Consider the following 13,767-nt stretch of genomic DNA (forward strand, 5'->3'; position numbering starts at 1 on the left):
ATTCAGTGTCATCTCACCTTCAGATTCTTTACTTAATTATAACCTTTTATCTTTTTCTCTTTTCTTCTTTTTCTTTTCTTTTCTTTTTTTTTTTTTTTAGAGACAGGGTCTGGCTCTGTCACCCAGGCTGGAGTGCAGAGCCGCGATCTCGGCTCACTGCAGCGTCGACGACCCGGGCTCAGGTGATCCTCCCACCTCAGCCCCCTAAGTAGCTGGGACTGCAGGTGCACACACCACCACACCCGGCTAGTTTTTTTAAATTTTTTTTAGAGACAAGGTCTTGCCATGTTGCCCAGGCTGGCCTTAAACCCCTGGGCTCAAGCAGTCCTCTCACCTCGGCCTCCCAAAGTGCTGGCATTACAGGTGTGAGCCACTATGCTCAGCCTACACTCTTCTTCCAAATAAAGTCACATCCGCAGGAACTGGGCCTCAGACATGAGTGCTCTTGGTGACCCACAGTTCACCCGTTACAGTCCTCCACACCAAATGCCTAGTTCTTCGTTGCTGTTTTCCAAATGCTACCTCCTTACTGGCTGACCAGTATTGGGGAGTAAAGCCCACCACTGCTCCTGCCTCTCTGAGAAAGTATCGCCTCCTTGGTCTCTGGTTCCCGTCTCCAAAAGAAGCTTTAGGCTCTCTTCCCCCGCTGTGACTTGCTGTCACTGTGGAACGGATTTTTGTTGTGCACAGGAAGATATGGGGATGACGTATGCGGAGCTCTCGGTCTATGGGAAACTCAGGAAGGTGGCCAAGATGGGGCCCTACAGCATGTTCTGCAAACTCCTCGGCATGTGGAGACACATCTGCACCCCAAGACAGGTAAAGCCCATGGGACGCATCACAGAGGGAGGCCAGTTAGGTAATGTCCCCTTTGCAGAGGCTGGTTTGACCTGCAGGAACGAGTAGATAACAGTGTGACCCTAACATAATAAAACTGTATCTCACACAGTAACACTTTCCAGTTATTTTTACCCACTCTGATCTTCTGCTGGCCCAAAGTTAATCTGAGTGAGGCTCACCCACAGCCAGGTAAACACGACATGAAACAAGCCCTCCCTTTTTTTGAGGACAGAGTGTAAACTTCAGGGTCAGAATAGTATTGCTTTTCTGCTAGTTGTGAGTCTTGCTGGGGCTGAAGCCCACAAGCATGGTAGTCCCATGGAACCTCCTGGAAGCCTTGTGAAATAAATCTTCGTGAGATTTATCTCAGATCTCCCAAGGCAGCATGCCATAGCATCAGAGGCAGGGAGACCCCGTTTCACAGCATCAAAGGCAGGGGGACCCCGGTTTCATAGCATCAGAGGCAGGGGGACCCCGGTTTCATAACATCAAAGGCAGGGGGACCCTGGTTTCATAGCATCAGAGGCAGGGGGACCCCGGTTTCATAGCTCGGCGAGCACCCCCGGCCTGAGCACGGGCATCCCCTACACCTGCCACTGGGGAAGGTCCTGTGCGGGGAGTAACCCATTAGCCGTTTGCTTGTGTGATCCAGCATGGGAGTTCCAGCCTGGGCTCTCTCCAGTTTTGGTAACATGAAGCTCGCGTGTGTTGCACGCCCACCAGGTCGCTGACAAAGTGAAGCGGTTTTTCTCCAAGTACTCCATGAACAGACACAAGATGACCACGCTCACACCCGCGTACCACGCCGAGAACTACAGCCCTGAGGACAACAGGTTTGATCTGCGACCATTTCTGTACAACACGGGCTGGCCTTGGCAGTTTCGGTGCATAGAAAATCAGGTAAATCCAGCAGGAATGTTTCTCTCTCCATGTTTCATGTCTGTAGAAGAAATGTGAAGTTATTTCCATGAAGGATTGAAAAACTTTCTTATATGCACAGTGACTTTTTTACTGTCCTCCTTTCTGCAAAGGGACAAGTATGTTTAAAGCGTTTTTTAAATTTACTTTTTTCATGTTGACAAATAAAAGTTCTATATATTGATGATGTCCAACATGACGTTTCGATATGTGTGTCACGGTGGAATGGCTAAGTCAAGCTATTTCACATGTGCATGCATTACCCCACATGCCTATTATCTGTGTGTGGTGAGAGCACTTAAAATCTACTCTCTTAGCAATTTTCCTATATTAACTATAGTCACCATGTCGTGCACTGGATCTGTTGACCTTACTTCTTCTGTGGCCTTTGACCAACATCTCCCCACCCACTAGCCCCCGGTAGCCACCGTCGCACTCTCTGCTTCCACGAGATCACCTTTTTGAGATTCCACAGACGACTCAGACCATGCAGTATTTGTCTTTCTCTGCCTGGCTTATTTCACTTAAGATGTTCGTGTAGGTTCATCCATATTGTTGCAAATGGCAGAATTTCCTTCTTTCCTAAGGCTGCATAGTTCTCCACTGTGTGTGTGCACCACACTTTCTCTATCCACTCATCCATCGGTGGGTGCTCAGGCTGATTCCACAGCTGGGCAGTTGGGAATGGCGCTGCGGTGAACACGGGCATGCAGATGTCTCGTCAGCAGATGAGTTCATTTCCTGTCAGTTATTCCCAGTAGTGGGGTGGCTGGATCGTAGGGTGGTTCTATTTGTAATCTTCAGAGCAATCTCTGCACTGCTTTCCACAATGGCTACACTAACTGCCGAGTGTGTTTAGAGTCTGGCGTGCACTCCTTTAGGCTGGGCTCTATTTGCCGGCATTACATAAACTAAAATTAGCAGCTGGACACCCCTCTATGAATATGGTGACAATCACCGTCGTTTCTAAGCAGCCGGGGTATCCAGATGGCGTCATGGCTTCCAACCCACCCTGCTTTCCTTTTCTTTTTCTAATTAATAGAATCAAGGAAGGACAATACAATCAATGAAAAAGGATAGGCCCTTCCCTTTTCCAAAGCCAGGGTGGGACCCATGACAGAGCAGCTTGGCCATGGCCTTCCTAGCGCAGGGGATCATCTGATGAGAGGAGAGAGCTGGCCAGTGAGTCACTGTCAACAATGATAAATCAGAGGCCGGCTGCAATGGCTCACGCCCGCCATCCCAGCACTTTGAGAGGATCACCTGACCCCAGGAGTTGGAGACCAGCCTGGGCAGCATGGCAAAACCCCATCTCTACAAAAAATACAACAATTAGCCAAACCTGGTGGTGCACACCTGTGGTTCCAGCTACTTGGGAGGCTGAGGAGGGAGAATCGCCTGAGCCAAGGAGATGGAGGCTGCGGTGAGCTGTGATCGTGCCACTGCACTCCAGCCTAGGTGACAGAGCCAGAGCCTGTCGCAAAACAAAATTTTAATTAAAAAAATTAAAAACAATGACAAATCCTGAGGAGTCTACACTGAGCTAGAGGACACCTAGTGTCCTTCCAGCACCTGTGAGACCATAGCACGGTGTGATCAGTGCACAACAGAGGCACATACAGGTGCTGTATGACCACAGAGTAGTCACCTTCTAGTCAGAAAGATGTCTTGACCTCTTCCTTAAGGACATGAGGAAAACCCTCCTCTGCTGAGCTAGAGGACACGAGGTGCCACTTTATACCTCGTGATCGATGACAGCATCTCTGAGCAGGTGGCGTGTAAAACAAGGGTGGATCAGTGGCGGGGGTTCTACATCTGGGACCATTGACCCCCCCGAGGGGACATTAGGCGATGACTGGAGATGATTGTGGTTATCACGACTGGGTGGGGGTCTGTGCTCCCAGCATCCTGTGGGTAGAGCCCAGGGATGCTGCTGAATGTCCTACCATGTGCAGGACGGGCCCCTCCCAACCCCACGCCCAGCAGAGAATTCTTCGTTCCACGTGTTGGTGGTGCCAAGGTTGAGGAATGCTGACATTTGGGACTGGAAGACGTTTGGGGCTGCATGGTTGTAAGGAAGAGATACTGTGTCTGGCTGATTCCGTGGAATGGAACTTGCTGAAAGAGTGACTTAGAGGGTGGAAGCGAGGGCAGGGGTCACAGGGTCTGGAAAGCTGGGACTCAGGCCAGGTGGCTGCTGCCCTATATCCCCTACTGTGGCTGGACGGAGCCCACGTGCCACACCCGGCCTAGGCTGGATGCCAACCTGCTCTGCCATCCCTGAGTCCCAGTGTCCCTGGGTCACCAGGCAGTGGAGTGGCCAAGCCTCAGGTGACGGGCCCTGTCATTCGGCCACCCAGGGCAGGAGAGGGAGCTGCCCCAGCTCTGGCCTCTGTAGTGGGAGGTGGGGGCTTGGCTCCCACCAAGATGTACTCAGGGGTGGGCTCCCCCAGATCCGGAAGGGGGTTCAGACACTATGCAGCCAAAAGAATGACGCATGTGGGAACATCAGAGACAGCTGCAGGTAAAGGTGGAGACACTGCTGTCATCTGCAGTGACAGCTATGCGTGTGCTGGACCCGCCCCTCCAGGCTTTTCCAGCGCACACTCGCAGCATCTGGTGGGGACTCTGGTAATTTACTTTTTCACCTCTGGGACTTGTGACCCGCTTTTGGTGTGTGCCAGTGTTTCGACAGCCCCACAGTCCGTCTTCGTGGGGCTGTGGTGTCACAGGCCTCTCTTTCTAGGTGCTACAGCTCGAGAGGGCAGAGCCACAGTCCCTGGACGGCGTGGACTGAGGCTGGTTCCTTCCTGGAGGCCTCCTCTCCTCGGGGACCCCAGCACCTCGTCATCAACATTGCTGGAGCCAAGGGTAGGAGCCCTGCACTAGGAGCCCAGGACGGCATGGCGCATCAGCCGAGAAGGAGGGAACTTCTCAGTCAAATTCCTCAAAAAGAGGCTGGAATAAAGCCTGGGCTTAAAAAGAGGCTGGAATCCAATGCACATGATTTTGACTTCCCTCCAGCGTGCGCTTCCCCGCGAACTCCAGCACTCTCTGACGGCAGCCGCCTGGGTAGGAGGGGCCCAACCGCCGCCCCATGTGGCATCTTTACTGCAGGAACAAGAACAGTAGCTCCCGGGCAGGGAGGGGTGTCATGAGCAGAAAATGAAGGAGAGAAGACCTCCTCTCCCACCCACATACGCCTTCCTGTCCTGGGTTCCAGAAGGTTCTGGGGAGATGGTCCCTGCAGAGCTTTCTTCCTAGGAGTCTGGGGACCAGTCGGCCTTACTCCTGTCCTGTGGGAGAACCACCCCATCTAGGCGTGGGGCCAGTTGTGGGGCAGGGGCGGGGCCCTCTGGGTCCCCCTTCCGCTGATCTTCATGCCATTCTGGGCACCTTTGTCTGTTTATGGAATGGGGTGAGGAGCGACTTTTCCATCCTCTCCAGAGCTCCCCTTGATCCTAGAACCCTCTTTCCTGGGTTGCCCCAGGGAGTCTTAGCCTCCCATCCTTGCAGGGTGAAGATGAGACGAAGATGGGTTCATAGGCCAGAGCCTCCAGGAGGGTGGAGTGGGTTTGGGGTCTGTGCTGCCCACCGGGTGTCCGCCCTTTCTCTCCCCCATGCCCGGCCCCTCTGCCTGGGACACTCCTGCTTCCCAGCCTCACCTAGAGCCCCACACCAAACCCAGGGCCCGGGCTGGGGCATGGACCGCAGCCGAGGGTGAATTTCCCAGGAAGCGACGGGGGGCCCTGGGCTGGGGTACAGGGAGTGATCCTCCCACCTTGCCATCTCTGCGGGTCTGCACGCGGCCTTTCTTCCCCTGTCCCCGCTCTGTCTCCTCTCACTGTCCAGCTTTCCCTAAGCCAGGGCTGTAGATTTCCCTCTGTCCTGGGCCACCAGGAAGCCTTCCAACTGTGATGTGCCTGGGGCTGAGGTGGCCCCCAGCAGCCCCTGTCCCTCCCAGTGTGCTGCCACTGGGGACGACCCCCAGGGGGTTGCTGCCCGAGGCCTCCTTGGTCTGTCCTGGAGGACAGGACCATCTCTAGGTCATAGCAGTACTAAGTGGCGTGATAGCAGAAAGTGGGGGGCACTCGGCAGGTGCTGTTGGGATAGTAGAAAGTGGGGGCACTCAGCAGGTGCTGTCGGGATAGCAGAAAGTGGGGGGCACTCGGCAGGTGCTGTCGGGCTGAGTGGTCACCACCATCGTTGTCTTCTCCGTCACTTCCTCCAGAGTATGTTACACACGTCACATCGTGGACGCCCCCTGCCTGGATAGGTCTGAGTGCACTGGGGTGGCCGGCACCGCACACCTTCTCGGGGAGCACCCAGCAGGAGACCTGAGATTCTCCTTAGGCCTTGGATGGGAGCTGGAGGCTTCTGGCCTCTTTCTGCACCCCAGATGTGTGGCAACGGGGTAGGGAGTGTGTCCCCTGAAAGATGATCAGGTGAGGCTGGGACCCTGAAGACAGCACCATCCGGTGGAATTATCCTCAGAGGCTCCAAAACTCCCCACCTGCAAGAGCTGAGTTCAGGGGCACCAGACCCTGACCCCCGACCTTCAAGTTATAGGGTGGTGTCCCCCAGTTATAAGGCAGTGTCCCCAGTGATAGGATACTGTCCCTCAGTTATAGGTTAGTATCTTCTGGTTACAGGATAGCATCCACTCAGTTACAGGGCAGTGTCTCCCCAGTCATAGCATAGTGTATCCCCAAGTTACAGGGTAGTGTCCCCCAGTTATAAGGTAATGTTCCCCCATTATAGTGTCCCCAGTTATAGGGTAATGTCCCCCCAGTTATAGGGTGATATCCCCCTAGTTATAGGGTGATGTCCCCCAGTTATAGGTGAGTGTCTCCCCAGTTATAGGGTAATGTCCCCACAGTTATAGGGTGATATCCCCACAGTTATAGGGTGATGTCCCCCAGTTATAGGGTGATGTCCCCCAGTTATAGGGCAATGTCCCCCCAGTTACTGGGTAGTGTCCCCCAATTACAGGGCAATGTCCCCTCATAGTGTCTCCCAGTTATACAATATTGTCCCCCCATTATAAGGTAGTATCCCCAGTTACTAGTGTCCCCCATTAACAGGATAATGTCCCCCAATTGCAGGGCAATGCCCCCCATTATAGTGTCCCCAAGTTATAAGCTGGTGTCCCCCAGGAACAGGATAATAGGATAGCATTCCCCAGTACAGGGCAGTGTCCCCCAGTTACTTGCCAGTGTCCCCTAGTAACAGGGCAGTGTCCCCCAGTTATAGGGCAGTGTCCCCCAGTTAGTTACAGGGCAGTGTCCACCCAGGTACAGCCTAGTGTCCCTCAGTTACACGATAGTGTGTCCCCCAGTGGTAGGATAGTCTAGTACTGGGTCCTCCTAAGTGGGCTGCATCTGGCGTGAGTCCAGCTGAGATTAGGTTAGGGTAGTGACCCTTCAGTCTCGGCCAGTGAGAAGCTTCCAGCTCTGTCTGGCCATATCCAGGTTGCTGATGGTCCCGGGCTCTGTCCTGAAACCTCATCACTGACATGAGCCAGCAAACCTCCTCGAGAGGAAAACGTCCCCTTGCGTCAAACACAGCTTGTTCAGGTGTCGGGGACCTCCTCCTGTCATCCTGGGGACGCTGTGGAGAACAGAGATGCACAGGAGGCTTTGTCCTCTCCTCTGCCTTTTGGCGAAAACATTTCACTCAAGGCAAACGCAGCCTGAGGGCAGCACAGGGGACCCCAAGTCTCACTGCGCATTTCTCGTCACCACCAAACGCGTGGGTTTTCCTCCTGTTCTCGTCGTGGGTGCCTTTGCTCATTCTCATCCTCCTGTTCTCATCCATTCTGCCTTTGCTCAGCCCAGTCTGACCGGCTCCCAGCAGCATCCACCCCAAAGGTTCTCCCATCATAGCAGGAAGCAGCCTCAGACAGTACACGATGAACAGGCCTGGCTGTGTTCCAATAGAACCTCGAGTCAGCCAGCCCGAGCCTCCCTCTCAGCTGGATACTGTTAATGACAGGGGTACGCATTCCCCTCCCCTTTCCAATCTTTTAGAACTCTAGGACAGTGATTCTCAAACACTTTGGTCTCAAAACCCCAAAGAGCATTTGCTTATGTGGCTTTTATCTGTTGATATTTGCTACCTGAGAAGTTAAAACAGAAATCTAAAAATAGATTTATTTTATGAAGTCACTTAAAAATAATAAGCCCATTGCATGTTAACATGAAATAGCGTATTTTTACGAAAAAATAAATTTTCTAGAAACAAAACATCTAAGTGAGAAGAGTGGCATTGTTGTACTTGTTTTGCAAATCTTTTCAGTGTCCGGCTTATGAGATGACAGCACTTTGGTTTGTTACCAACCATTCACTTATAAAGAAGACCTTTTCCAATAATTAGCTGGGGCTGGTGCTAGAGCAATACCAGAAGTTCAGAGATGTCTGTAGATTTGTCCAAATGTATGTGAAGAGACTGTGTTTACTTGGGTTTTATGTTTGCAGTTAAATCTTCAATTCGATGAGTTATTTGATCATTGCAAAGTGGCAGTGTCAGGGTTTCTTTTATTGACTTATCCAGCAGGCATTCAGCTACGTCAACTCTACATATGAAGTAAAGAGTTGAATTAAGCAGAGTAGTTAATGATGTGAGAAGAGACACCTTCAGCGTTTACTTGAAATAAATAAGGGATGTTTGGGCAAAGTAAATAGATGCTCAGAACTGCCCAGGAGAGGGGACCAGTATCCAGAGCTCCTGCAATATATTGTCTGAAATACCCAGTTTTCAACAAAAAACTGAAACCATTTGGTCCGTTTTCACGCTGCTATAAAGAGCTGCCTGAGACTGGGTAGTCTGTAAAGGAAAGAGGTTGAATTGGCTTACGGTTCAGCATGCCTGGGGAGGCCTCAGGACACTTACAGTCATGGTGGAAGGCGAACGGAAGCAAGGCACCTTCTTCACAAGGTGGCAGGAAGGAGAAGTGCCCAGCAGAGGGGGAAGAGCTCCTTATAAAACCATCAGATACTGGCCAGGCGCAGTGGCTCACGCCTGTGATCCCAACACTTTGGGAGGCTGAGGCAGGCAGATCACAAGGTCAGGAGATCGAGACCATCCTGGCTAACATGGTGAAACCCCGTCTCTACTAAAAATACAAAAAATTAGCCGGGCGTGGTGGTGGGTGCCTGTAGTCCCAGCTACTCGGGAGGCTGAGGCAGGAGAATGGCGTGAACCCAGGAGGCAGAGCTTGCAGTGAGCCGAGATCATGCCAATATACTCCAGCCTGGGTGACAGAGCGAGACTCCTTCTCAAAAAAAAAAAAAAAAAAAAAAAAAAAAAAAAAAAAAAAAAAACATCAGATACTGTGAGAACTCATTCACAATCACGAGACCCGAGAACAGCATGGGGGAAACAGCCCCCATGATTAAGTTACCTCCACCTGGTCTGTCCCTTGACACTCAGGGATTATGGAAGTTACATTTCAAGAAGAGATTTGGATGGAGACACAAAGCCTAACCATATCAACTGCCTGCCAGAGATACAAGATGTTGCCTTTAATAGGCAAAGACTTCAAAGTAACCATTATAAATAGGTTCAAATGTATGATAGGTATGACAGGTGTGATAATGGTATGTTTTTCAAGGAGTCCTTGCTGCTTAGATTTGCATGCTGAAATCAGTAGAAATTAAATCACATTATACCTGGAAGTTGCTTCAGAGAAATACAGGTGTGAAGGGAGTGGGTGGGGGTATAGAGGAAGCAAATTCGCCGTGAATTGATGATTGCTACAGCAGGGTGATGAATATATGGGGGATCATTTTGGTGCTCTATCTAGACTTACATACTTTAATTTTTTCACAATAAAAAGCTTTTTTTTCATGTTTAAAAAAAGTGACATTCTTTTATTTCTACCCACAGGTGGGGCCTGCCTGAGGAGGGGGGTGTGCTGGGCTTAGGAGACGTGTGGGCTGTGAGGAGAAGATGGTGACAGGAAGCTGGAAGGAAAGGGGGTGACTTTGGAGGCCAGGCCGAAGGGGCCCTCAGGTTTGCTTCTAGGGAGGGACAGCCTTGAGGAGGGAGTCATGGCAATGCACAGCCAGGCTGCCAATTTTGAATGAAGAAATTCTTGGAAATCTAGCTGCCTGTTAACTGTTGACATCCAGTCTCTTCGTCATGCGGTCAAGGACACTGAGGTCCTTCTGCTTCTTTGTGACGGCAGCCTCTTCTGTGTTCATGAAGCTTAGGAACTCTGTCTTGGAGAGAGCAATTGTAACCATCCTCTCCAGGATCCTTCTGGAAAACAGCAATCAGGGACTCAATGCACCACTCAGTCTCTGCAGGGCTGGAGATTTTTGCCAGGTTGTAGCTGAGTGAGGCATGGGAGGCTGTACCTGGGAGTGGTGTGGAGAGCTCTGGTAAAAAGCTTTTGAAAAGGATGATTCTATTCAATTAGGATTGGCTTATATGAGGGGAAAAATAAGATTATATATAGTTAAAGAAAAAAGATTCATTGGCCCATGTCAGGGCTAACAAATCAAAACACATGGAAGCTGTGGAGTCCTAATCAGGGAAAAGGAGCCAGGGTGGCAGGACCAAGGGAAAGCAAAAAGAGAACGCAGATAAGCTACAAGTCTGCATTTCTTCACAGTCCAGCACACACAGCCCTCCTGTGCATATAACTCACAATCTTCCCATGCCCAGGTATCACCAGACCCTCAGCTGATAGAAAAATGCAAGTTAGCTCACTGCAACCTTGGCATTATAGGTATTGTATGCAGCCCTCTTCAGCACACGGCCCAGGAACCATCGTGTAAAATCCCCTGCAAGCCTTTGTCTCCTTGTAGTCAGCTCCTCTTCTCCTGGCCTGCCCATTGCCTTCTTGCAATGTGCTTGCTTCCTTGCTTTAATAAGTCTGCCTTTTTTTTTAACTTCCAATTTTCTTGGTAAACTCTTTTACCCCTGTGACACCGGCCTCAGACAGTCGCCATCACCCACAATAGAAGCTACTCCTGGAGGGCTGATTTTTTTTTAATTTGCAGATAATTTACTCATGTATTTTTCAAATATGTATTGCGATTCCTCGTTCTGATGGAACAGCTCATATCTGAGCAACAGAATCACTGAGAACAAGTAGGAAAGCTAGAAAAAATTACACAAAACAGCAGTTGAAAGCACTAGAGAGAAACCCAGGTATCCAGGACAGGAGGTGCCTGGATCCTGGTGAGAAGGGAAATGCATCAGGTACCGGCGCTCCACTCTCCTCCCATGGGGCCTCTGCCCATTCGTTAGTGGCAGAGAGAACAACAGCACAAGCAGAAAGCAGCTGAGGCATCTGCGGTTCCTTCCTAAAATCAGACTTTAGGCTGACATATGCAGCCATAGCTTGCATGGCAAAGGTTCCAGGGAAAAGAAGAGCTCAGAGAACTGAGTCCAGTGTGCAGCAGCTCTTCTTCCCTTGAAGATTATGAAACTGCCTGGGGAAAGAGGACAAGGAGCTAAGCAAAAAGCATCAACTAAGAGCCTTTAAAGCAAAACAGAGTTTATGGCAGTTTTGTAGCACTGGAAAATAAATATTTAATTTTAGGATTAATAAGAAAGGGCTTGGTAAAAACTTAAGGCTTTCTATTGAAACCCCTCAAGGCTATATCCTGGGAGAAGTACAGGCCAGAAATAGAGACTGCTTCACAAAGAATAAAGCCTGGCCTCTTATCTTAATGCTTCACTGGATCAATGTGATCTGCTGCTCATCTAACTGTTCCACAGAAGGAAAATAAATGGTCTCTGCAGGAAAAGAACATCACTCAAAACCTTTCTCAGTTTTTTATACTCTTTATCCAGTATTCAATAAAAGATCACTAGGAACTCTATAAAAATATACCTAAAATGTAATATAAACCATAACACATACAAATCTATAAAAATATCTTCAAAATATCAAACCCAAAATAATAATAATAAAAAAATCCAGATAAGAACAGAAATCAATGAAATTAGAGACAAAAAATAGAATAAATGAGACAAAAATCTAGTTCTTTAAAAAACATCAGTAAAGTTAACAAACCTCTTGCTAGACCGACAAAGAAAGAAAAAGAGGATACAAGGATACAAACTACCAGCTTCAGGAATAGATACCAAGTTTGGGGATATCACTACAGACCCCACAGACATGAAATGGATAATGAGCAAATGGTGCAAACAACTCTACACATAGAAATTCAACAGCTTATGTGAAACAGACCAACTCCTCAAAAAGCACAAACTACCAACATTCAGCCAGGACAAAATAGATAATTTGGATAGCTCTATAATTATTAAGGGAATTGAATGTGTGGTTTTAAAATGCCAAAAGAAATTTGGAATTTAAAATTTTCAGATGCAGAGAATTACCAAATTTTTAAAGAATGAACACCAATTCTACATAATCTCCGGAAAATAGTGGAGAAGAGAACCCTTCCAAATTCATTTTAAGGGGCCAGTATTACCCTGATAGCAAAACCAGACAACGACAATACAAAAAAAGAAATAACCAATGCCCCTCATGAACATAGACACAAAATCCTCAACAAAAGAAAGCAAATAGAATCCAGCAATATATTAAAGAATTACAAACCATGACCAAGTGGAGTTTATTCCAACGATGTAAGACTAGCTCCACATTTGGAAGTCAATCAGTGTAATCCACTGTGCTAACAGGCTGTAGAAGAAAACACACAATTGCATCAATTGGCACACAAAAAAAGCATTTAGAAATTTTTACCGCCTATTCATAATTTAAGAAACTCAGCAAACTAGGATTAGAGTGTCACTTCATCATCTACAAAAAAACCTATAGCCAGTATTAGGCTTAACGGTGACAACTGAATGTTTTCCCCTAACATTAGGAGTGACTACAAGTGTCCACTCTCACTGCTCTTCAACATAATGCTGGAAGTTCTAACCAGGGCAATAAGGCAAGAGAACTAGAAGATATACAGATGAAAAATGAAGAAATATTTGCACACACCAGATTAGTCTAGGTATAAAATCTCAAGGAATCTACAACAAAAACCCAAGAACTAATAACAGTGAGTTCAGCAAGGTCTGAGGATTTAGATCAACACATAGACATCAATCATTTCTCAACCTTACATCTGATTAGGTGTGAATATCAAAAATATATAAGGAATTCAACCAACTTAACAGCAAGAAAACAATTCAATTAAAAATGAGCAAAGGATCTGAACATTTCTCAAATGAATAGATATGACATAGCCAACAGATATATGAAAAATGCTCAGCATCTCTAAGAATCAGGAAAATGCAAATTAAAGCCACAATGAGATATAACCTCACACCTGTTGGGATCACTGTTATCAAAAAGACAAAAGACAAGTGTTGATGAAGATGTAGATAAAAAGGGAACCCTTGTACACTATTAATGGGAATGTAAGTTAGTACAGCCATTAAAAAGTAGTATGGGGGTTCCTCAAAAACTAAAAATAGAATTACCATATTATCTGGCAATTCTACTTCTGGGTATATATCCAAAGGAACTGACATTGATTTGCTGAAGAGATGTGTTCACTCCCACATTTATTTCAGCATTATTCACAATAGCAAAGATATGGAAGCAACCTAAGTGTCTGTCAATGGATGAATGGATAAAGAAAATGTGGTGTATATACACAATGGAATACTATACAGCCTTTAAAAGGAGGAATTTTTGTCATTCATGACAATGTGGATATAACTAGTGGGGCATTATGCTAAGTGAAAGAAGACAGGCACAGAAAGACAAATATTGTATGACCTCACTTATATGTGGAATCTTAAAAAGCTGGTCTCATAGAAAAAGTATAAAGGTGGTTACCAGGGGCTGTGGGTAGGTGGGGAGGAGCAGGGATGGGGCAAGCGGGAGATGTTGACAGAAGGGCATGAAGTTTCAGACCAGAGGAATATGTTTTAGTGACCTATTGCACTGAATGGTGACCATGGTTTGGTCTCCTTGGGAAGAGTGGGGACGGGTCCCTGAAGCACCAAGGTCACTGAAACTTCAATTTA

The 13,767-nt window shown here is 48.0% G+C and overlaps 1 protein-coding gene and 1 pseudogene across 3 annotated transcripts in view; one reads left to right on the forward strand and one right to left on the reverse strand.

Annotated features, from left to right (window-relative positions):
* Positions 1–4,744, forward strand: part of NADSYN1 (NAD synthetase 1) — a 48,689-nt gene extending 43,945 nt beyond the window's left edge. For 2 of the 3 annotated variants that reach the window (XM_030811438.1, XM_003278028.3), the window contains exons 19-21: positions 691–819; positions 1,564–1,740; positions 4,505–4,744. In XM_030811438.1, the coding sequence (XP_030667298.1) occupies positions 691–819; positions 1,564–1,740; positions 4,505–4,555 (357 nt within the window). In that variant the 3' untranslated portion in view covers positions 4,556–4,744. The remainder of the gene's footprint in view (positions 1–690; positions 820–1,563; positions 1,741–4,504) is intronic. The other variant, XR_004029718.1, reaches the window with a different exon arrangement.
* Positions 4,745–9,767: 5,023 nt separating this feature from the next.
* On the reverse strand, positions 9,768–10,994 carry LOC115834659 (annotated as a pseudogene).
* Positions 10,995–13,767: the final 2,773 nt, after the last annotated feature.

This window comes from Nomascus leucogenys, chromosome 4 (assembly GCF_006542625.1).
Source record: "Nomascus leucogenys isolate Asia chromosome 4, Asia_NLE_v1, whole genome shotgun sequence".
In the NCBI taxonomy this organism is placed as follows: Eukaryota; Metazoa; Chordata; class Mammalia; order Primates; family Hylobatidae; genus Nomascus; species Nomascus leucogenys.